Genomic DNA, 23,987 nt, shown 5'->3' on the forward strand with positions numbered 1-23,987 from the left:
AAAGCCCTAAAGATTGGATGTATCAATGTGGGTGGGGATATTACACCAATCCCTGGTTAGATAATCTAGCAGGATGGACTGAGGGACAAGAGATGCGTCCCTACCCTCGTGCTTTAACAATCAACCTAAAGTGTTAATTACTGTGAAACTGTCTGAAGGGTTAACTGCAGTATTATGTGCACAGTATAGAGAAGTGCTGCAGACTGCTGAGAGCAGCACATCCTGTTATCGCGTATGGGTTCAAGGAAAGTGCAGAGTTCTGAGAATGACAAGATGTATAAACTGTGTGTACGTACGGTGGCCGGGAAGTGCAAAACAATATTGCTCGAGACAAATATACATTTTGAAAAACATTTTTACCAATCAAAGACACAATTACATAGGAAAACAATTTTAACAAGGACGAAACAAATTTACATTTTAGAAAAAAATTAACAAAACGCAAAATACTTTTACAAGTCCCGAAACAAATTTACAATTACAGATTCCTTAAGGAAAGGGAATGTCCCACACACCGGAAGTGACGCGGGGAAAAGTGTTGTTGTTGGTGAGCGTGGTAAATTTGTACTGTGGAATACATGGTGTATTTAAAGTTTATGGTGACCGAACATGGACTGCGGTCGAGGGATGTTTTGCGGCAAACACATGAGCAGCTTAACGCGGTTTTGCTTTACGTGTGGTCGGTCCTTGGAGTTTATAAAGGACGCGGACCAGACGGAAACACCAGACACACTACATCACTCCATCAATGTGTTCAATATTTTAACGAGGACCACTCGTATGCTGTAATCGTGGGCATGATGTCAAGTGTACACGGTGTAAACATCTGCTTGAGGACTCTTAACAGTAAACTGAATGAAGCCGATGTTACGGTTTAACTGGTGTCCGTGTTAACTGGTGATGTAAACTATTCACGTTTGCAGATTCGTCACTTTTACACAGCAACAAAATATGCCCATACCAAATAAAGATTCTTATTTCTGCGTGTCAGTGTAAACATTATTGATTTTAGTATTTCTGTAGCAGAACTATTTATATAACCAAAATTAAGGTAAATAAATAATTATAATTGACATGTTATAAACGGAATTCGAACTCTGGTCAAAAGGTCCAGCGGAGGCATCATCCGACCTATCTGAGTTATCCAGTTGTGCATGGCGAGGGCGGTTTCGAGATCTTTATCAGTCAACATATGTCATGCTGTGGTTGTTTCCATGTACTTGCGTTTACATGTTTTTACATACTCTCACGCTGACATTTTCTCAGAATAGCTTTAAAGGACAAAACGATGTTTTATCGCAGCTGATAAGACCATGATTTTTATTGTTGTAGACATGTTAACCTGTGTCTACAAAGTCACACACGAGCTGATATTTTCCGGTGTGTGGTACATACTACGTCACTTCCGGTAAGGAGTCCTTTCCGGAATCTAATTGTAAATTTGTTTCGGGACTTGTAAAAGTATTTTGCGTTTTGTTAATTTTTTTCTAAAATGTAAATTTGTTTCGTCCTTGGTAAAATTGTTTTTCCTATGTAATTGTGTCTTATGATGGTAAAAATGTTTTTCAAAATGTATATTTGTCTCGAGCTTTGTAAAAGTATTTCACACTTTGTAATGTTGTTTTGCACCTCCCGGCCACCGTAGTGCACGTGCTCTGAAACATCTGCCTTAAAAGGTCAACCGTCAAGCGAAGATGCGCAGAAGACAAGAAAGAGGAACGAGTGAGGTATTGAAAGCAACTGTGGTTTAAGAGGAAGTGTCTCTGAAAGAGAGTTCAGAGTTGGACCTCTCCTTCGCAGTATATGTAAGTCTTGGTTTCTCTTCTGTTTGAGTTAAAATAAGACTTTGTAACTTTGACAGATTGACTCCGAACCAATTTTTGAACATGCACTGGACCCTTTGAAAGTCCAACAAGATCCAGAGGAAGGTTGGTATGCGCGTACGTAAGCTTTACTTCTGTTAAACAAACAAGACTATTTGCAGGCTGCGGGTTACCAAACAGTTGCTTGTTCTCATAGACGCACATATCTGGAGACAAAATAAATGTACACAAATGTATTTATTAACTTGATTTAATAGCTAATGTGAATGGAAGAATGTAGTCTTAAACCGGGGTTTGTTGTCATCTGCTTGATTTAAAGGGACAGTTCAGACAAAAACGAAATTCTGCTGTAAGTATTTTCACATTCTCGAGTAACTGTTTCTCTTCAACATTTTAGAAGATTAAAGTGGTAATTGTTGATTTGTGGAATGCAAGTTTAATACATTAAAACTTTGCACCTCACAAAGAAATAAAATAGCTGCTTTGTGTGTGTGTGTGTGTGTGTGTGTGTGTGTGTGTGTGTGTGTGTGTATGCAATGTTGAGTCTGAATTATAGTTGAGCAGGAGCTACAGAATTGTATTTAATCGCTGTATTTATACACCATTTATATGATTTATTAAAAAAAGTTTCTTTTACTTAGAATTTTTGTCTTGTTTCTAGTCCAAATATCTAAATTTCAAAGCAAAAAACAAGATTATTTCACGTCCCTTCTGGCAGATAATGTTGCTTGTTGAAAAAAAATCCTAATTTTGACTTCTGACAGTAAAAACAAAACAATATTTTACTTGCTCTAAGACTTTTTTGGACTAGAAACGAGACAAAACAAAGTAATGAAAGCATTTTTTTTTTGCATTGCAATTATTTAATTTCTGTGCCTAACTACTGTTAGATACCACAGAAAACCATTAAATAGTGCTATTCAAATTATCTTATGAAACTGTTCACATAGCAGAAAAATAAACTATCGTAATATAAATTTTTCCAATATCGTGCATATATATTAGGGATACTCCGATCAGGATTTTGCAGCTGATACCGAGTACCAATTCCTTGTCATGGTGATCGGCAGATACCGATTCTGATGCTTATAATGCATAAACACATTTTCCCTCTAAGTATGATATTTAATTGGAGATCTCTTCTTACCTAAGAGAATAAATTAAAGATGTTGCATATAATTCCTTAAACCTGTCTCTTATTGACCGTTTTCTTCAATGCAGAAGTGCGCTCATTTTTACAATTGTTTTAGAACATCTGATTCAGCTGTCTATGGAGAAATGACTAGGAATAATAAACTGTAGAAAACAGTCAAACTATTTGCTCTACAAACAAGTGTTTGCATGATTTACAGACAAAGCAGAATCATATAATAAGAAAATATCAGTTTGCAACATCAAGCAGTGCAACGAGCAGTTTTTAACATCAAAAAATAAATGGAAGTGAATGAGACCGGAAGTCTCGAGCCAAAAATATTCGAATGGCTGTGCTCACTCGAACGTTAAGGATAAGGTGAATAACCATACAGTGTGTACATGTAATGGTCAGAAGCAGCTTTACTGAAAATAATATCTCAGAACAAAACGATTTAGAAACATTGCAAATGATTAAAGAAAAATTCAACATGTCTCAATGAAGTTTGGAGCACATATTTGATGCATAAGAAGTAAAAATGCACACTCATTGCTTATTTACTAAAAGGAAATAGGTCCATAAACTACTGTGTTTTTCCAATAAGTATATTATGATAAGTTATATTAATATGATAAGTTAACAATATTTTTTGTTAGTTTTTTTTCCCCCTAATATTTCCAGCCAGGTTTTAATGAACTTGCAATATTGTTGGAAACACAGAACTTTCAGTTCTTATATTTAAAATATTTCAGTTCTTATATGTCCTCTGCTTGTAAACTCGTAAACAAACAAATGTGATCTGTTCATGAGAGCGGCCAGATTAGCGAGTTCCAATTGAGTCATGAAATGTGATTATCAGCCGATACCGAGCTCTATGTTATACTTAGTATTATCCTAATATATATTATGCATTGATTTGTTTCCCTCTTTATATTCTGTAGTGTTTGCATAGCTGTGAATGTCTATCTAATAATCAAAAATGTGTGTTTCTTTATTAAAACTTATTTAATTATTGAAAAGGTTAGCACCTACCAGCACTTTAATAGTCAAATTCATTTGTGCAATAAACTGAACACTGAAACTAAAAGTTATGACAAGTTATTATACTTATAATCGAACATACTGTTGTTAATAATGTTCAGTTTTTGCATGGTCCAATTGTTTCACTTCATTGCTCTAATAAAGGTAACAGGCACCCACATTCTGGATTGCTTAAGCTAAATTACAAGCTTTTCCACACTTCTTTTAACAGAATTTTGAACATTGACAGATGATGTGTTTATTTTAGACTCAATCCTGGAAAACCAAGAACTGAATAAAGTGACGAAGAACCATTTGATAGCAGGACAACAATCTTTTAGTGGCTCAGAGACCAAAAGCAACGAAACAAGAGCCATAAAAATGTTCCCCTGCCCCCAGTGTGGAAGGAGCTTCACACAAAGACAAAACCTGAAGATTCACATAAGAATTCACACTGGAGAAAAGCCATACGAGTGTCACCTGTGTGACAAGAGCTTCTCGGATCCCAGCAACCTCAGAGATCACAAACTCTCTCATTCTGGAGTGAGAGCTTTTGGCTGCGATCTCTGTGGGAAATAATTCATGATTTCTTCACACCTGAAAAGACACATGAGGATCCACACAAACGAGAAGCCACACTTGTGCTCGATTTGCGGGCAGAGTTTTTCACGCATGGACCATTTTAAAGAGCACCAGAAACTGCATGCCGATGTGCGAGCTCATGTGTGCACCGAGTGTGGAAACTCCTTTAATTTGGCCAGTCATTTGAAGGACCACCAAAAACGTCATACTGGAGAGAAACCTTATAAGTGTTCACACTGTGGAAAAAGCTTCTCTCAGTCAGGATCTATGAAGAAACATGAGAGAATTCACATTGGATTGAAGCAATACATATGTTCTTCATGTGGGAAAACCTTCACCCAATCGAGTGCTCAACTGAAACATGTAAAAAAGCATTGCCCGATGTTGATGCTTTATCAAATGAAATGAGTGTAGTTAACTCAAAATTGACTGAAAGTTAATTCTACTCATTTGAAGATTTTTGAACTCAGTGTTGAATGTAATGAGTTAATTAAGTACCTTATTATGTCAACTTAAATAGAGTAAGTTCACAGTACTCATAGAGATTAGTTTTTAACTCAAATGGTTTGAGTTACCTTAACCTATTGGGTTTCACAGTGTAATAATACAAATGCAGTTCTTATAGCTCAAAGGTAAAGTCATATTATGTTGCAGTGTAGTGTGGGTGCTTTTTGATTTGTTTGGACCTGAAGATGATTTTATTCATTAAAGTGTGAAGTTAACACATATAAGGGACATTCTTCCAGAAACGTACATTATCTGTCCCTGAAATAAACACACAAATACAGTGAATAAAAAGTATTTCATCTAAAATGGGCTGATGGTTGATTTCTGTGAGTTGTTCTGTAAAGGAATATGTCATTCATTTGGTTCTCAGATTTTTGTTCTTTATTTAAATCACTTTACAAATGTACAAATCCTGTCATTGTCTTTGTACTCAGCCCTATTAAACCTACAGCTTTAATAGTTTTGTTATGCTAAAAACTGTTATTTAGAAAACAATACTTGAGAAATAGCAAGTTTAAGTTGTTGTTACTCACATCAATTGATTAAAAACATTAAATTATAAATAAATTCTACAAATAAATACTACAAATATATAACGCAAATAATTTTACAATTGTCCCTATGTTCGCAAAGTTTACCACCTATTTTGTATCTTTCTTGATTATGTGACCAAAGCCCAAATACTAAGACATACAAACTGATCAATTAACATGTGACCACATCGTAAAACCCCCAACGTCCAGACACATATAAACCATTACCTGATCTTATCAGTATCTGCCTTTGGAATCTGTATTACTATTTTGGTGAAAAAGGCACGTTTTGCCATATAGTCAAATGCATTTGATAATTTGCCTTATTACAATCAAGATAAAGGAGCACTCCACGCTTTTTAAACTTAGGCTCATTTTTCAAGTCACTAGTTAAAAAGTTGAGTTTTACCATTAGTTAATTCATTCAAATGATCTCCGGGGTCTGGAGGGAATTCCTTGACTAGTATGTCAAAATGAGAGTAAAGTATCTTCTGGCATCAAAACTTCAGGACCTAAGAGTGGTTTCTCACACAACTTGTAAATTTGCATATATCAACTGCATATATGACAATTGGCAACCTAAATTGTTTCAATATTCAATATTTTCTAGTCTCCAGTGCTAATTTTGTATGACAAGCCTGTATATCTGTAGCACACTATTAACCCCTATGTATACTGTTGGGGATGTTTTCATCCACTCTGGGGTGATTTCGTGTCTTAATTTGGCCATAACATTTTCTGTGTTTCAGCTAGCAGAATGATTTTTGGTGACAAATCTTATTTTAACAGATATTTTGAGAAAATGCTTTGAATTTTTTAAAAAACTCAACAATCAAATTTACAACCCTTTTGTTATGTTCGGGATGAAACAATTAAACTGCTGTAAAAATGCATCAGATAAATATATTTATTAATTTATTTGCATAAATCTGTTAATCAACCTCAGTCCTGATCAAAACTACTAAATATTTTATAAAAACCTCACTCTTTAATTGACAAATTCATAAATGATGTCACTGACTTGGTGAAAAACACATGCAAAGTGATGTATTTTCAATATAAAAAGTAGTTGTGGACTGGATTTATTTTTTATCTTTTATCAAAGTCCTACTGACTTCCATTATGACTTCCATTTTTTTATTACAAAACCATTACACCATATAATCAAGCATTTTTGATTGTTGGTGGTTTTCCCTGTTGGGAAGAGGTAAAGTTTGTAATTTTTACTGTTGATCATCAGTTGGCACCATTAACCCTTCATATAAGCCTGTGCAAAAAAGAAGCATAGTTTCTGGATTTCATGGAATACAACAACAAATTAAAGTGTGTGTCTGTGAGTGTGTGAGAGTGACCTTTAAGCAGTTACCTTGATGTGTCTGAGAACATCTAAATGTTCATCTCGGCTCTCAGAACTACATGGAGTAAACAAAAACAAAGACTGTGTATTTATGCACCATCAAATGTGGTTATAATGGAAGCCAATGTTGTTACTAATCGTTCACATGTCCAAGACTGTGATAAAAGGTAAAAACAAATCCAGTCCACAACTACTATTTATAAATCAGTGACATCATTTGTGAACTTGGTAATTTAAGAGTTAAAATCCTGTAATTTTTAAAAACATTTAGTAGTTTTGTTCAGGACTGAGGTTGATTAACAGATTTAAGCATAAAAAATTGGAAAAAAAAAAATTAATTTAATGCATTTTAACATTGTTTAATTAAGTGGATGTTTTCATCCCTAACATAACAAAAGGGCAGTGAATTTGAAGAGTGCACAAGGGTTAAATTTGGTATTATACATGTTTATATAATGTTAACATATTATACAATTTTACATTATACATGTGGAGTAAGCCATTTACAATCAAAACAAAAATTATTCAGACACTGGAAATAATTTTTGTGTTTTGCTTTCACTAGGGAGCAGAGGACACTATAGTTCATGCAACTGAGGATAAATAAAGTAAACTGTGACATATAACAAGAAATATCCTCACAGTACAAATACTGTAATGACAGGAACTAAAAACGCTGCTACAGCGATCTTGAAATAAAGTGGCTAATATTATCATATAATTCTTGTCTGAATTACACTTGGTTGATTTTAATCCATTACACACTGTGACTTGCTATTAAATTTATCTGACATTATCAAGATTATTCTGCACGGTGGCGCAGTGGTTAGCACTGTCACCTCACAGCAAGAAGGTCGCTGGTTCGAGTCCCAGCTGGGCCAGTTGGCATTTCTGTGTGGAGTTTGCATGTTCTCCCCGTGTTCGCGTATGGGTTTCCTCCGAGTGCTCCGGTTTTGCCCACAGTGCAAAGTCATGTGCTATGTGAATTGAATAAACTAAATTGGCGTAGTGTATGGGTGTGTTCCAGAACTGGGTTGTGGCTGGAAGGGCATCCGCTGCGTAACCGTGAAATATATGCTGGAATAGTTGGCAGGTAATTCCACAGTGGCGACCTCTGAAACAGAGACTAAGCCGAAGTAAAATGAATGAATTATAAAGATTAAATTGTAATCTATCAACAGACTTTCATAGTTTATAGATGTAGGGTAGAAATGTTACATCGGTAATAAAAAACAATTAATACATAACAATTTTTACTTGTAGCCCCTTTATGATTAAAGAACCCTAACCCTATTCTCTAAAAGTGTGCGATAAACCTTTATAACCAGGTAGGCCTATTTATAATTAGACTTGTATCTTACTATTGTGTATGTCTTGAGAGGCCTGATGAAGTTGATATGATATGAAATATGATATGATAGGAAAGCACCTCCAGAGGAATGTATGAAAGGTAATAACTGTACAGCTCCAACAAGATGTAAACCATATGTGGAAAAACAGTCATGAAGCCTACAGTATAAGAAAAGGAGGAAGGGGCTTCAATTATGGGTCTCAAATGAGTAGGAGCTATGAAAAGCATGTTAGACAGAACATAGATGTACTGGTCCAGGTGTCTGTGAGCCTCTTCTCTGTGTGGGGGGTGGAGGTCTCAATTTGGTGTTGAGGTCATGGGGCAGGCTGTCCTGCAGTGGTGATGAGACTAAAATTAGGCCTAAGTGTAGAATTAAGATGAGAAGTTTCTGTAAAAAGGTGCCACATTAAGCACATTACTATCAAAAAATAAAAAAATTAAAAGAACCCCTATTATGGGTTTTTGAAAATGACCTTTTATGCAGTGTGTAACAAAGCTCTAAGTGAAGTGAAATATCCAGCTAAGGCTTAAATCTGAAAGTGTGCCGTGTTTAAAACTGTTGATTCATTTATAAAATAGTCGACTCAGAGTGGTTCGAATGAATCGCCGCTGTAACGAGTAGCTGAGTCGGTGTGACGTAAATACGAAACTCAAGTCCCGCCCAGCGCGCAGACCTGGAAAAATTGAAACCCCCGACCCCGGCCACAAACACTGTAGAAAGAAAAAGGGGAAGACAAACACTGTAGCAGATCCCGGTTGAATCAAGTCGTGAAGACGCTGTGCTCTGAAGTGTGAGGGAAAGTTAGTGTTATTTTCCCTACACAAAGATGAGGCTGTGAAGAGTCAGTGGTTGAAGATTATTTTTGCAAAAAATACCTCAGCATTAAAGCCCCAGCCTTGTGCTGTGTTCCTATCAATTTTCTGATGAGTGCTTCAGCCATCTACACACTTTAACGGGTGATTCATCGGTCGTTTGTTAAAGGAAGGATCAGAAAAGACTATTGATGTATGGGACTTTGTCAGAGCTTAAGAAGAACTTTACAGTACACAGTTCATGGATCAGTTCCTTCCTCTATTTCACAAGTGTAAGTGAGATTAAAATGGTTGCCTCCTTGTTTTCTCTAGCTTGCAAATTATGAAATTACAGGAGTTTTCCGGGAGAAAAAACAAAACTGGAGGGTGGCGGGAGATGGGTCTAAAACACGGGAGGCTCCCGGGAAAACGGGAGTGTTGGCAGGTGTGCTCACACATGGTGGGCATTTTTCTCTGTCTCCAGCTTAACGCAGTCAACCAATCACAACAGACTGGGTGATCACACCAGTCAGCGCAGATTAGTATCGTGATAAGGAGGGGTTTGTGAACAAAGAAAGCTGCGGTCACACCAGAGTTTGTGTGTGCGAAATTCTGTTGTGCGGCGCTGCAAAAAAGGGTGGGATTAAACGAGATGATTAGACATTTTAAAAAGCCAATGATTGCTCTATATTTAAATTTCTGTCCAGAGAGGACATGTTTTGATCCTCGATTGGTCTCACGCAGTCAAGTGATGCGATTTCACAGGTCAGAGTTCACCAAGCTTGAACTTTGCACCGCAGCGACATGCAAAACTTGACGCATGACCTTGCGTTTTCGGTCTGACGCATTCGCGTGCGTATGAATAGAAGTCTATGGGAGGGAAAAGTCCAGTGTGACCGCAGCTTTTTTTGCTGAACGAATCATATGGGAGTCATTGGGATAATTAGGTAAATGCATATTATAAGACAATGAACGTGTTTTTTTTTTATCTTGCATGCATATTAGACTGTTGTTGGAGACCCCCAAAACCAAAATATGACCCTTTTTAATGCATAATAGGGGCACTTAAAATTCTGATGACTGTGAAACTGTGGGTTCTTAAAAATAAGATGATTTTTGTCATAGTAGAAGTGAAATCTAGTAAGAATAAAAAGTGCTCTAAAATAAAAGCAAAGTGTCTTGTAAAATTATCATTAAAAAACTGTTCTTGATTGTTTAGTTTATGAAATCCAAACTGCAGCAGATGGCACTAACCTCATGCCAATGATGAGAATGAATCACGTGGGCCACTAACTAAGACTTGGCGTTGGCGCCTCACAGAAATCACTAAAACACAGAAGAGAGAATAAATTCTTCTAATCTGAAGTTCAGTTTAATTTATCAGTCAGAGGGAGTCAAATAAACTATACATATTTATGTAGTCATGGGTTAGCATCTATATCAATATATGTGTGTGTGTGTGTGTGTGTTTAAAAGGTTACTCGTTGCTACGATTTAATATTAAGTTTATTTGTGTTTTATTTGAGGATAATCTGTGTAAATGTGTCAGTGTGCGCTGCAAAATTGTGATTCTGGGCTGTGATGCGCTCTCTGTTGGCGGACTTGAGTACAGCGCTTCAACACTCGTATTTTTCCTGCCATGTTTTTGCTAGTTTCTCCGGTGGGCGCTGTTTTAAGAACATTATCCAGCTGCGCTGGTGCTGCCGTCATACTCGTAGCTCTTTATGTAACTTAATCCTTCCAAATATTGATGCTTTGAGTTTGTTTTGATCAAAAAACGAGCGTCTGAATCGAAGGAGAGTGTCTCGGTATGTTGCTGGTTGTAGTTTTCATGCCAGACAGTTAACGTTACTGGAGTAGCTAGCTAACATTAGCTGGCCAGAATAAGGGCGACAGCTGTATTTCCTTTTATTTTTCTACTTCTTTTTCATAACACTATTGTATATTAAATTAGTTTATTACACAGGGTGATGTTTGCGATACAAATGAGCGAAACAAAACGTAAAACATACTAGGAATACTTCAGGAACTCAAAAGTTTTTACGTTAGCTTTGAATATAACGTTCCCGAAACTTGTTTATACTTGTTATGACTGGAAAAAATGCTGTAGACAGTACTATTCAACTGCTGATTTTTCCTTTTGTGTGTGTGTGTCTGTTTAGTTTGTACGGAATATAATGACAGCAAGTAGTAGAAGTGTCTTATGTAAAAATGCCTATTGTTTTCTGATCTTGTTCGTGTATTAGATGGAGGGAGATGATGGCGACTTCCCCCCTGAGCCATCAGAACATTCTCTTTCCCAGCGAGGAAGTGTGGCTTCCTCAGTCACCAGAGGTCTGTACTTTTGTACTTTTAATGTTTCATTGGTTGCTTATTGGACCATATTCACTATATTATATCTCTTATCAGATCAATGTTGACCTGACATGACCGGTGTTTCCTCTTGTGTTTCTCCAGCTCAGGATTTGTTGGTGTACTTGGCAAATGACAGTGCAGTGCACTTGACTCTGGAGGGTCTCGGTTGCATGAATGCGCAGGAGCTCGGCCGCAATGTTCGGGAGGCCCTCAACATTCCCAACTCCGCTGCTGATGTGTTCGCTTTCTGGTTCTGCTCTCCTTTGCTTGGTAATAAACATTCTTTTTGTGCTCAGGTCAGATGTTAGACTGATATAGAGCTTATGACCTATTCATATGTAGGTTACGAAGGCAAGAAAGGCACAATGATGGCGTTTAATGCCTCTGTGGCTGATTTGCAAGTGAAGTGTTAGGAGAGGACTTCAGGAAGTCCTCTGAGCATTAATGCCACCCACTGACATTTGTGAATTATTGGACGTCTCTTTGAACAAAGACTGCTCTTTATTTACTGGAGACTGGAATTCACAACATGAGTTTAAACAACAGACATCATGCGTTCTCAAACATTGTAAATGGTTAGAAGGAAAAAGCCAGCAACATATGCAAAGGCATGCAGACTATTGAATTATAACAATAACAATATTATGCTAATAATAATCATGATCATTTTTAAAAGAAAAAAATAGTAGTCCATACTATTATCAGTAGGAACAATAGAGGCTTTGCACTTGCGTCAAGATTTTTTCAGTTACCCATATGCATGGGTCATATTGCCGATACCTAGATGTAAACAACAGAATGAATTGCACAGTTAATGTATCGCTGAACAAGTTGTTCTGGGTATTTATGCTGTCTAGACCATAGAAAAATAAAGTGGATGCTGCTAAATCAAATTCAGAAGGACTTGGAAAGCTGGAAAGGATGCAGTATTTTGACAAACTAAATGTTATAGGTATCAGATAATAGCCTATTTATTTCAGATCTTACTTGACCTGAAATAAGAGCAGAGATGGATGTTGTCAAGATTCTTACCCTTGAAAATCCTAGTTGGTTTGGCCAACCATGATTACATTTTATCCCTCAGGCAGGTTTTTTTCCTCTTCTGCTTGATTTGCATTCTAGATTAGTACTCTTAAAATTTGTGTTGGTCTGACCTATTAGTACAGCCAAAAACATGATAATAATTGTTTAATTTCATCAGCATTATTCAGCAAAATATGTGAGTTTTATTTGCTTCAGTGGCATTGTTTACATTCTGTGCCTCCAATATGGCCAATTGATGGTGTGTCATGATAACAGTGTCATCATGCTGATGAATTATAGAAATATTAACATCCAATCGCATTCACCCTGATGTTCAAGAGCTCGACCATTTAAAAGTGAAAAAACAGCAGAATGCGTTTGTTTAATCAACAGAAAGATATTGTTGTTTGGTGTGAGCATTAATATAATTATCAGTATAGTTATCATTCTTGGTGAGAGCAGACCTTAAAAGTAAGATCACACACTTCCAGACTTCATTCAGAAACATTCACTTTATGATTTCTAGGACCAAACTTAAAGTTTCCCGCCCTCAGCCTAATTTCCTTGTTTTCTGTTTAAACAGAACTGCAGTTGAAGCCGAAACATCTGCCTTACAAGCTGTGTCGTCAGTGGCAGGACCTGCTGTACCGCTTTACTGAGGCCCCTACAGAAGACATTTCTTTAGGTATACTTTTGTCTTGGTTTTTTTTTTTTCATGCTTCACCTCACCTGAACAGTTGGATGTCTAACTGTCTAACTCTCTATCCTTTTAAAGATGAACCAAGTCTGCTGTTCAAACGAAGTGTTTTTTATCCACGGGCAAAAGAACTTCAGGTACTGAGCACGTTTTGTGTCTTGTATTGTATAGTTTGCCAAAAAATGAAGATTTTCTTGTTATTTGCTAGTCATCATGTCTTTCCAGACAAGTATTTGGCTTTTTAGTTTGTGTAAACCGTAGATATGAAAGGAAGATTGTCTTAGTTTATATTTAAGCCTAATCCACACTTCAACTTTTCACATTGCAGTTGTTGCTCAGATTGTGCAATATGACCCCACAGTGGGAAATTGTGCAAAAAGCGGAGGCTCGTTTGCATTACATCAGATGTGTTTCATGTCAGATTGTACACATGTTATGTAAGACTTTGCGCTTGATTGATAGCTTTGGGCTGAGCAGTGGAGGTCATGAGCTGCTTATTTCTCTGAGCCTTTATAACATAAAGGGATCCAAAGAGATTAAGTTGGATAGCATTCATATAGACAAGCCAGATCTTCTGTGATGTGCTGTACACATCAGGAAATGAGAAGTAACACAAATAGGATTTTTTTTTTATTACTGCTACAATCATGAGTTGCTTGTTATTAGTAATTTTTAGTGATTTTGTGTTACATATTTATGTTGTATTGTCAGATTGAAGATGAAGGAGTGTTGAGGCTGCTTTATGATGAAGCGAAGATGAACATCTTGGAGGGTCGGTACCCATGTGACCCTGAACACTGGCTGACGCTAGGCGCATTGTCCTGTGCCATCGAGTTAGGGACTGAACTAGATGACCAGGCCCTCACAGCAGCAATCAGGTGATCCTTTGTCACTAATAAAAAGAGGTTAATGTAAAGTTGTTCAGCTAATGAATGATGTTGCATGTCTCCTTTTGTGCAACATTCATTTTCAATATTGTGTGCAGTTACAAACATGTGTAGTCAGTGCTTCCCATAGATCTGAAATAAACCTGCGGTGGTAGCCGGATTGAAACATGCATAAATGATCAACAACATGCGACAAACAAAACAACTATATTTTTATTATATGACACTTTTATACACTTTCTTTTCAGTGGGTTAAATTTATTAAAAGGCTGTTGAAATAACAGAAATCCACCATTTCTCTTACTTTTATGCTGTTTAGGAGCCATGTGCACACACACACACTCTCTCTCTCTCTCTCTCTCTCTCTCTCTCTCTCTCTCTCTCTCTCTCTCTCTCTCTCTCTCTCTCTCTCTCTCTCTCTCTCTCTCTCTCTCTCTCTCTCTCTCTCTCTCTCTCTCTCTCTCTCTCTCTCTCTCTCTCTCTCTAAAGTTGCTTTATTGGCATGACATTTACAGTATTGCCAAAGCATTTTAGATATGTATAAAGTATGCAGTATAATAACATCATTAAATTAATAAAATATACTGCAAATGAGACATAAAAAACTGAATAAAAATAGACATTATTGCTCAAAATTATAATATTTACTAGGCAAATTAGTAGATTAACCATTTCTAATGGTGTACAAATTTTTTGCAGCCAGAATATTTTGTTCTCTCTGAGTATATAGTAAAGTTTATCTGAGTCGTTTATTAAATTTAATGTTTCTCTCACTTGCTGTCAGCTGTGAAATGGTTATGTAAAAACGCATACAAATTACGGCAACTTTAAAAAGTGAAAGTAAAACATGAATCCTGCAAATTTTAGGAGATTCAAAAACTATGGTCGGACGCATTTTGGTGCAAAAGGTGCAACTCTGTGGGTCTGCAGAACAGTGTGTGAGTGTTGGCAGTTCTCACACACACAGAACCAGCAGTAGGAAATGTGCAGAGTGAGAGAAGATTTTCTGCTGGTTAATCGATCGCGACTGCTTGGCTTTCTTGGGTGGATACAAAAAAGTGTAAAAGGATGATAATAATAGTATTATTCATGTGGCACAACCAAATAGACTTGGGCAGCCGTTAATATGCCTGGGCTACCCAGGCGAAACTAATTAACTACTTTAATTAATTTTCAACAATTGTGTCATTCTTCTATTAAAGGGAAAGTTCACCCAAAACTGTACTCACTATTTACTCGCCCTCAAGTGCTTTACATTTTTTTTTATTCTGTTGAACACTAATGAAGATATTTTGAAGAAATAAATACCGTGGTATCCAGTGGTTGTGCATTTCCAGCTTTATTCAAAATATATATGTTTGTGTTCAACGAAAGAAAGAAAGTCAAGCAGGTTTGGAACAAGCAAAGGGAGAGTAAAGTACAGAATTTTTCCTTTAAAACTGGTCCTGAAATGCTGTAATTAATTTCAGTTTTCCCATGTGATGTTATTCCAGAGAGAAGAAGCTGTCCTCATTCCTTCCAGCCCATGCCGCACTAGGAGGAGGAGGTTTTCTGTCCACACTTCGGGGGAGAGGTGGGAGGAATGCAGAGATGGAGCAAAACCTTGTAAAGGAGTGCCGTTCAGTCTGCTCCTCTGCTGCCAGCCAGGAGACCATCGCTCTGCTGCGCCAGTACCTCAGGAGCTGCCACAACCTGCCTTACTACGGGTAAGATCCCTGTTATTTTCATGTGGATCATTATTGAAATGCTTTTATTGATACTAGGCCTGTCACAATAATCAATATATCGACTTATCGCACAACACATGGACATGACCTCAATCATATTTGGTGATGCAATATATAACGCCCATACATAAAAACCAATTATAGCAACACTTTAGCTGATTGTGCAACATCTCTATCTTTATTGGAGGCGTCCATGTCAGAATGGTTAAAAAACACTATAGTATTTACTATAAATTACTATAGTACATTTTCATGTGGGTGGCTGACAACTAAAAATAGATCTGGTAGCAGATATCGCAGCCTCTGTTACTTTTTATTTTGCACTTTAATTATGTTAACAACATTTATAATTATTTATTTGTTTAAGATATACGTTTTCACATTTTGATTCCAATGCGTAGTTATTAAATTGTTAAAATGACTAATTAAATTAAATATTCTTAAGAATAAAATAATATGTGTTCTTTGGAAGTGTGTACTTGCATTATGATGCTATTATATTGTCATGGTGGTACTATAAAATGAGTGGCATAAAATGGTCTTAAATTTACAACAATATCAATTCCCACGATTCATTTTGGTGCAAGACACCGTACAACAAAAAATAGATATCATAACATGGCTAATCGATATAACATCACTGTCCCGGTTTACTTCACTTTTTAGTTTATGTATCCTGTCTCATTTTACTGCCAATGTTGCAAACTCCATGCACATAGTATTTTAATCACTCTACCCATTACAATAAAACAAAGTTAATACACTTTAGAAATATTTAACACTGAATAAAGCACAATATTGTGAAATTTATGAGAATGCTAAGTAGAGATTCAAAGACAACAAAGGTATTTTTATTGTTTTTCAGCTGGGGCAGTGACAATTTTTGGCAGGCCGAATGAAAATCTGTTTAAAATGTTTTAACTCTGACTAATGTTTTCGCTTTGGCAGATGTGCTTTTTTCGCGGGTGAGATCGATAAGCCAGCTCAGGGTCTCCTTCACAGAGGTGGGCGTAAGGCAGTGAGCGTGGGCATCAGTCTGGAAGGAGTGTATGTCATGGACGTGAAAGAGAAGCATGTCCTCCTGGGACTGAAGTTCACTGAGCTTTCCTGGGATCACAGCTATCCAGAGACGGAGGGAGACTCGCATATACTCTGGCTGGAGTTTGATGGGGAGGAAGCTGGCACCCCTGTCAATAAGTTATTAAAGATTTATTCAAAGCAGGTGAGTACACAAATTTATGACCAATGCATTGTTTACATCCGGTATTAGGATGCGTTTTGGCTGATCAGATCACAAGAGGGAGACACGTTCCCGTTTACATCAGGGGCCTCATGTACGAAGACTTGTGTTGAAATCATACTAAAACATTGCGTACGCACAAAGCTGTAAATGTGCGTCCGCAGTAAAAAAATCAGATGAATGAAACACTGCGTACGCCGAATCACACGCATATTCTCTTTGTACATCCGAATGAACGTGAAACTGAGCGCAACATGCACGTGCGCAAAACCCCTCGCTGCCTCCTCCCCTGTATGAATATGCTAATGACTCTACTTTGGCAAAACCCAACGAAAAAGCAATGGCAAAAGCAAGCAAAAAGAGAAACTTTAAACAGAATGTGGTTTGAAGGTGCTCCTATCGGAGGTAGACCGGAGAAAAACAGTGTTATTTGCAAGTTTGTCCTTTGAAATTAACAACAAAAGAAAAAATCGAGTGTAAGAGTGTAGCTGATGCGGTTAACACAGTTAAGTCTGAACATCGCACTGAGTGGATTAATAAAAGAAATAGTCTGATGTATGGGTGTCAAATTTTGTAGTGTCTTTAGCAGCGTAGCTCGTAAAGTGCTTAGCAACATGTTTTGACACGTTCGAGCATGAACTTCGAATCCAGCGTCTGACCAACTCATTCTTCTTTTTTCCCCCGCTACATATCAGATTTTGCCTACTCTTCATCACAAGGAAGACAAGTAGGAATCATTAATAAGTGTGTGCATCATATTTTATTTGAACATTTATTATATGGAAATGTTTCTGATTCACATATGCAAATTCGTCTTCAGATGGCGCCTTTATAGCAGTGTGTGTGCAGTAGATCGATCCGATTACATTGGGAAAACCGGTGATCGCTGCAAGTTGCGCTTTAATGTTTGGCTGGTCAACTGTATGGTATGGAAACCTTATATACCTGCTAGACATGCGGATGATCTCGTCCCACACAGCTGCCATTACACGGCTCAAAAATACTTTGTAGTGTGCGATTTAACATAATTGCCTCTAGGAACCGCCAATGGAAGTAAAACAAACACACTCAAGAAATGCACGTATGCCAGGCATGAAGTTGGCGTGGACCAGCGCACATTCCCACATTCATTTCATCGTTAGTAAATCCAAACGTGAGCGTGAAACCTGGCGTACTCAAAGTTTTTGTGCGTACGCAGCGTTGATGAATGAGGCCCCTGGTGTTTTATTTGTCACTTGACTACTTTTTACCACTTTTCTGATGTCTTTGTGGGAAGCCCTGGGGGTAAGTGTATGTGTCTTTTTGTTATTTATTTGATCTAACATCACAAAGTAAGCTTGCACTATTAACAACTTAAAGGTGTCACTGAATGCCCATTTCACAAGTTGATCTGATTTTTTAGGGTCTTGATGGGAAGTCTATAACGTACTCTGGATAAACGTTTCAATGGTAGTGTAAAATAAACACAATTTTTATCCTGTCAGAGCAGTTTCGCTTTGAATGATAATGGTCGGCTGCTCAACCCACCACAGGCTGGTCAGGAGTGGCTGGTCTATTCTTGAGGTAGCAAAAGCTGCTCACCACACACAAGCTACTGCTAAGTATTTGAAGCTGTTTCCACACTATAATGGCAAAATCTGTAATCACGACTAAGTATCTCGGGCATGTATTATTGATACGTATTATTTATCTATGCTTGACGTTGCAGCCTGCCATTTATCAATGTCAAATGTATTCAAACGGACATCTAACATTATACATGAAAAGTGACTCGGGAGGATTTTACAAATGCTCAGCTTCACAGTTTCTTTGCTAGTTAGTATGAAACCACAACACCACATTGACAAAGACACACCTTCACATGAGAGGATGATTACTAAATACGAGTGATCCGAAACTGGTGTTTGATAACAATAACCAAACAGTTACATCTTTCAAAATGATTGTACTTTAAATACAATTTTATTGCGAGTCCCGCTGTGATCCTCTTTATTTGAACACTGAGCAGAGTTCATGTCAGGCTCGCTTCATTGACCAAAAGCAGAAAAACGATTAGCACCATCATTAGCCACTTTGCTATGAGTTTACAAAAAGAGGTGGGGAGGAAGACTGAGTTCATAGTTTGCTTGGATTCAGGCAGATGTAAAGAACTAGCTGTATGCATGTAAACCGACACGGAATGCAAGTTATGGCACATAAATACACTTACAGTTTCATCCAATTAATCCTTGTGTGCTGTTGGGGATGTTTTCATCCACTCTGAGGGGATTTTTGAGACTTAATTTGGCCACAACTTTCTCTGTATTTCAGCAAATGAAATGATTTTTGGTGACAGTTGTTTTTTATTTTCATGAAAATGATTTGAATGTTCAAAAACTCAACAATACACTAGGCAAATGTACTACCCTTTCGTTATGTTTGTGTTTTTTTTGCCCCATTGACTTCCATTATAATTAACAAGACATTATTTTGATTGCAAAGCCATGACACCATATAATCATGCATTTTTGATTGTTTCTGGTTTTCTCTGTTGAGAAGAGGTCAAATCTAAATGCTTTCAAACCTAATAAATCCATTTTCATGTGCTCTCAATTTTTCTCAATGTGTTCTCAATTCTTCAAAGTTATTGAATTAAAATATTAATGCACCATTTATTTTTATTCTCTAGGCTGAACTTATGAGTGGTCTTATTGAGTTTTGTGTGGAGCTACGCTCTGTTAGCGAGTCAGCAGCCACGGGTACAGACGGTGAGGTCACACCTTCCCATGAACCTACAAGTCCAGAAACCAACAACAAAACTCGAGAGCGACGGCAGGGGAAACTACGCAGACAGAACAGTGTGGTCTGTAGCCGAGTCCATTCCCTCAGCACCATTAACTATGTTGATGACGGTATGATGACCCCCTAAAATCATTTTGCTATGACATCATTTGACATCGGGAAGCCCGTCCCTGCCACTGAATAATAAAAATTAAATAATAACAAGTCAATTTCGAGTTGCGACTTTATAACTCGGAATTTTGACTTTATAACTCAGAATTACGTCTATAACTCAGAATTGTATCTTTATAACTCTTGCCACTTTTATAATGCGGAATTCTGACTCTATAACTCAGAATTGTGTATTTATTACTCAGAATTCTGACTCTATAACTCAGTATTGTGTATTTATTATTCAGAATTCTGACTCTATAACTCCGTATTGTGTATTTATTACTCAGAATTCTGACTCTAACTCTGTATTGTGTATTTATTACTCATAATTCTGATTCTATAACTCAGTATTGTGTATTTATTACTCAGAATTCTGACTCTATAACTCAGTATTGTGTATTTATTACTCAGAATTGCGACTTTATAACTCGGAATTGTGACTATAACTCAGAATTGCGTATTTATTACTTAGAATTCTGACTTTATAACTCAAAATTCTGACTCTATAACTCAGAATGGCGACTTTATTACTCGGAATTGTGACTATAACTCAGACTTGCGACTTTAGAACTGGGAATTGCGACTTTATAACTCAGAATTCTGACTTTGTAACTCGAAATTCTGACCTTATAACTCATAATTGCGTTTTTATAACTCTTATAACTTTTATAATTTTAAAATAAATTATTTATATGTATTTTTTTATTGTTCAGTGGCAGGAATGAGCCTCCATAGTTTCTCCTATTTTATCATACAGAAATAATGACCTGGGACAAAGCTCATTTCATTTTTCGATTGTTTCAGGCAAAGAAATCAAACGTTTGAAACCCAAAAGAGCAGCTTCTTTCTTCACGAGACAAGCGCAGCCTCCCACTTACTCTGCTGTTCAGGTGACTGAAAGTTTAGAGCAAGGGTGAACCCAACACCTCAACACTGCCCTCTTCTGCCAGGTGACCAAAACTACATCTGTCCATTGAGATCCTCAGAGACGCAGTGCAAAACCATCTGAATGGACAGATCGGACCAAGATCACAGACCGAAGAGCTGAACCACTATTTATAGATGATTTGTGCATGATTCCGCAGGTTTAAGTTAAAACTTTTTCTCTGTTGGCTGTTAAAAAATAAGAATGTGAAATTCACTTCTCTTATCCGTCAAACATTTTGGTGCAAGAGCAAGGCTAAGAAGCGATCTGAAAGCTCTGGGTAGGTCACTGTTCTGAATGTAGTCTACTATGCAACCATCAAACCAAACTACATCCCAGTGGCTGTACATTAATAATCCCTCACTTTGATCCACTAATACTGCTAAAACCAGACCTGCTGCACCAAAGGAAACAATCGAAGCCTCTAGTATAGGTTGTAAAACTCCTATATGCAAAACCAGGGCTGCAGGTTTGGGGCAAAACATTGCAAAGAAATAAAGTGGGATTCTGAATGTGTAAAGTTCTTTTCTGTCCATGTTTGCATATGCAGACTTTAGACTTCTACTGAGCAACAGGACAGATGTGAGTTCTGTTAAATAATGGCAATAGGTTGAGCTTGTTCACTAGCTTGTTGCTCAGGAGAATCATGCCTTTCTGATGGAGTGCACTCACTGTAATGCACTGCAGAAATCAATCCAGGTGATTCATTAGCATAATCTGCATTTGTAAAGCAGAGAGAATGTTAATACATGAAATTACGAGATGATTGGAGGCTTGATGATCAATGACAATGTACATCTGCTTTTTCTATTTCCTGATGCTTTTCAAATGTATGAAGCTCTAATCATACTGTGTTTTCTTGTCTGTAAGAATTTGAATGTACTGAATCTCTGAATAGGTTTTTTTAGTAATGGTAACACAGGGCACAGCTTTAAGGGGAATAGTTCACCCAAAAACAAAATGACCTCATTTTTTTGTCTTCCTTTTGAACACAAAAGAAAATATTTTGAAGAATGCTGGGTGCTTGATTTTTGAAGTCAATGGGTGCTTGCAGCCAGCATTTATCAAAATATCTTGTGTGTTCAACAGAAAAACAACTTGAGTAAAATGAATTCTGACTTTATAACTCGGAATTTTGACTTTATAACTTGGAATTCTGTCTATATAACTCGGACTTGCGACTAACTCAGAATTGTGACTTTAAAACTAGGAATTCCTTCTATAACTCAATTGCGACTGTATAACTCTGAATTCTGTCTATATAACTCGGAATTCTGTCTATATAACTCGGAATTCTGTCTTTATAACTCAGAATTGCGACCTTATTACTCGGAATTCTGTCTATATAACTCGGACTTGCGACTAACTCAGAATTGTGACTTTAAAACTTGGAATTCCTTCTATAACTCAATTGCGACTGTATAACTCTGAATTCTGTCTATATAACTCGGAATTCTGTCTATATAACTTTGATTTGTGACTATAACTCAGAATTCTCACTTTATAACTCGGAATTGTGATTTTATAACTTAGAATTGCAACTATAACTCGGAATTGCGACTTAATAACTCAGAATTGTGACTTTATAACTCAGTATTTCAACTTTATAACTCGGAATTGCGACTTTATAACTCGGAATTCTGTCTTTATAATTCAGCATTGCGGCTTTATAACTCGGAATTCTGTCTTTAAAACTCAGAATTGTGGCTTTATAACTCAGAATTGTGATTTTATAACTCAAAATTGCTACTATAACTCCGAATTTTGTCTTTATAACTTGGAATTCTGACTTTATAACTCCTATAACTACATCTCTTAAACCTCTGATCAGGACAAAACATCTTGTTGTTTAATCTGGTAACTGAAACGTCATGCTAATTATTGGGCGTCATCTGATCCTCAGTGTCCAATTACCTGCCCTGTGTCATTATTACCAAGCAGTTCATGGTTCTGATAGTCTGAATTGTGTGTAATTACTATGTTGAATTTACGCCTCCTATTTTGGTATTAATGTCAATGTGCTGCTCATTTACAGATGAACTAAATGTTCATGTATCTGTAAAAGCTTAATGTCAAGTCCTGTTGTCAGGTCCTCGCTTACCACACCACTGTATATTTATCCATGCATGATGCATCTGTTGTCTTAAATTGATTTTGTGGTGTGCATGTTTCTGTACACGTTTCTTTATCCATTTACACACTTGTAAGATGAAAACTTTAACCTTTTGCATCACCCGCTGAACTGTGAAAGAAAAACAGACAGCTGAATGGTGTAAAATGAACAGTACACACTGACTTGTCTCCCTAAATTTCTGTATTCATCATTTATACTAGAATGCTTAATCCCAGATCCTCTGTGCTATTGTAGAGTCATTATTTCCACTCTAAATTGAATGCAATGTTTATATTGTAGTCTGAACATCTGTCACGCACTTATGCACATACTAACAGAGCTGTAGATAGTCACGTCTGTGTTTTGGAAATACAAAAATGTCAGTACTAATTTAAAGTGCCTTTTTTTTTTAAAACATTTGACCTGTTTCTGTTGTTTTCCTGTCATCTGTCTTTTGAAATTGTATTTCCACTATCTTTTGTTGTTTATGACGTTTTCTATACAAATACAATACTACCAAACTTTTGTGACTGTAAAATCAATGGAAACCATTTATATGCAGCATTAAACTTTTTATTCCTGCTTTGTACTAACCGGCATAACTATCAGTGAATCATTTTCTGTATAACGTATTTTATAATGATGTTTTATTTAAACTATACCTGCAACAAGGTCTTGGATGTGTTGAATCTTGAGGAGAAAAAGGAACAAAATAAATGTAATGACTAAATATTGTCTATGTTGTCTTACACTAGCTTTTTTGGTTACATTTGTTTTCATTATGCATCAATATTTTATTAAATATTTTATTAAATATAGGGTCTTTAACCCTACCCCTTAGACGTCACTAGTTCTGTTGAGTGCTTTGTGTCTGACATTGCATCTCTGAGCGATGCACTCTCAACTTGCATCATAAAGGCTGCATCCAGATACTGTTGGACGTGAATAAAACCGTTGATCTATTTAGGCGGAGAAGACAAACTGCAAGC

At 36.8% G+C, this 23,987-nt stretch overlaps 2 protein-coding genes across 2 annotated transcripts; both read left to right on the plus strand.

Annotated features, from left to right (window-relative positions):
• Window positions 1-1,332: 1,332 nt before the first annotated feature.
• LOC130235703 (putative zinc finger protein 286B) lies at window positions 1,333-5,370 on the plus strand. The gene is given in 4 exon segments (XM_056466124.1): window positions 1,333-1,408; window positions 1,646-1,805; window positions 2,143-2,172; window positions 4,244-5,370. A coding segment is annotated over 1 exon segment (609 nt). The 5' UTR covers window positions 1,333-1,408; window positions 1,646-1,805; window positions 2,143-2,172; window positions 4,244-4,356; the 3' UTR covers window positions 4,966-5,370.
• Window positions 5,371-10,753: 5,383 nt separating this feature from the next.
• frmd8 (FERM domain containing 8) lies at window positions 10,754-23,728 on the plus strand. The gene is made up of 10 exons (XM_056466838.1): window positions 10,754-10,905; window positions 11,344-11,431; window positions 11,555-11,722; window positions 13,059-13,160; window positions 13,251-13,309; window positions 13,884-14,050; window positions 15,553-15,765; window positions 16,735-17,008; window positions 19,695-19,917; window positions 20,765-23,728. The coding sequence occupies exons 2-10, from the start codon at window positions 11,344-11,346 to the stop codon at window positions 20,875-20,877; spliced, it is 1,407 nt and encodes a 468-aa protein (XP_056322813.1). The 5' UTR covers window positions 10,754-10,905; the 3' UTR covers window positions 20,878-23,728.
• The last annotated feature ends 259 nt before the right edge of the window (window positions 23,729-23,987 follow it).

This window comes from Danio aesculapii, chromosome 10 (genome assembly GCF_903798145.1).
Source record: "Danio aesculapii chromosome 10, fDanAes4.1, whole genome shotgun sequence".
NCBI classification, from domain to species: Eukaryota; Metazoa; Chordata; class Actinopteri; order Cypriniformes; family Danionidae; genus Danio; species Danio aesculapii.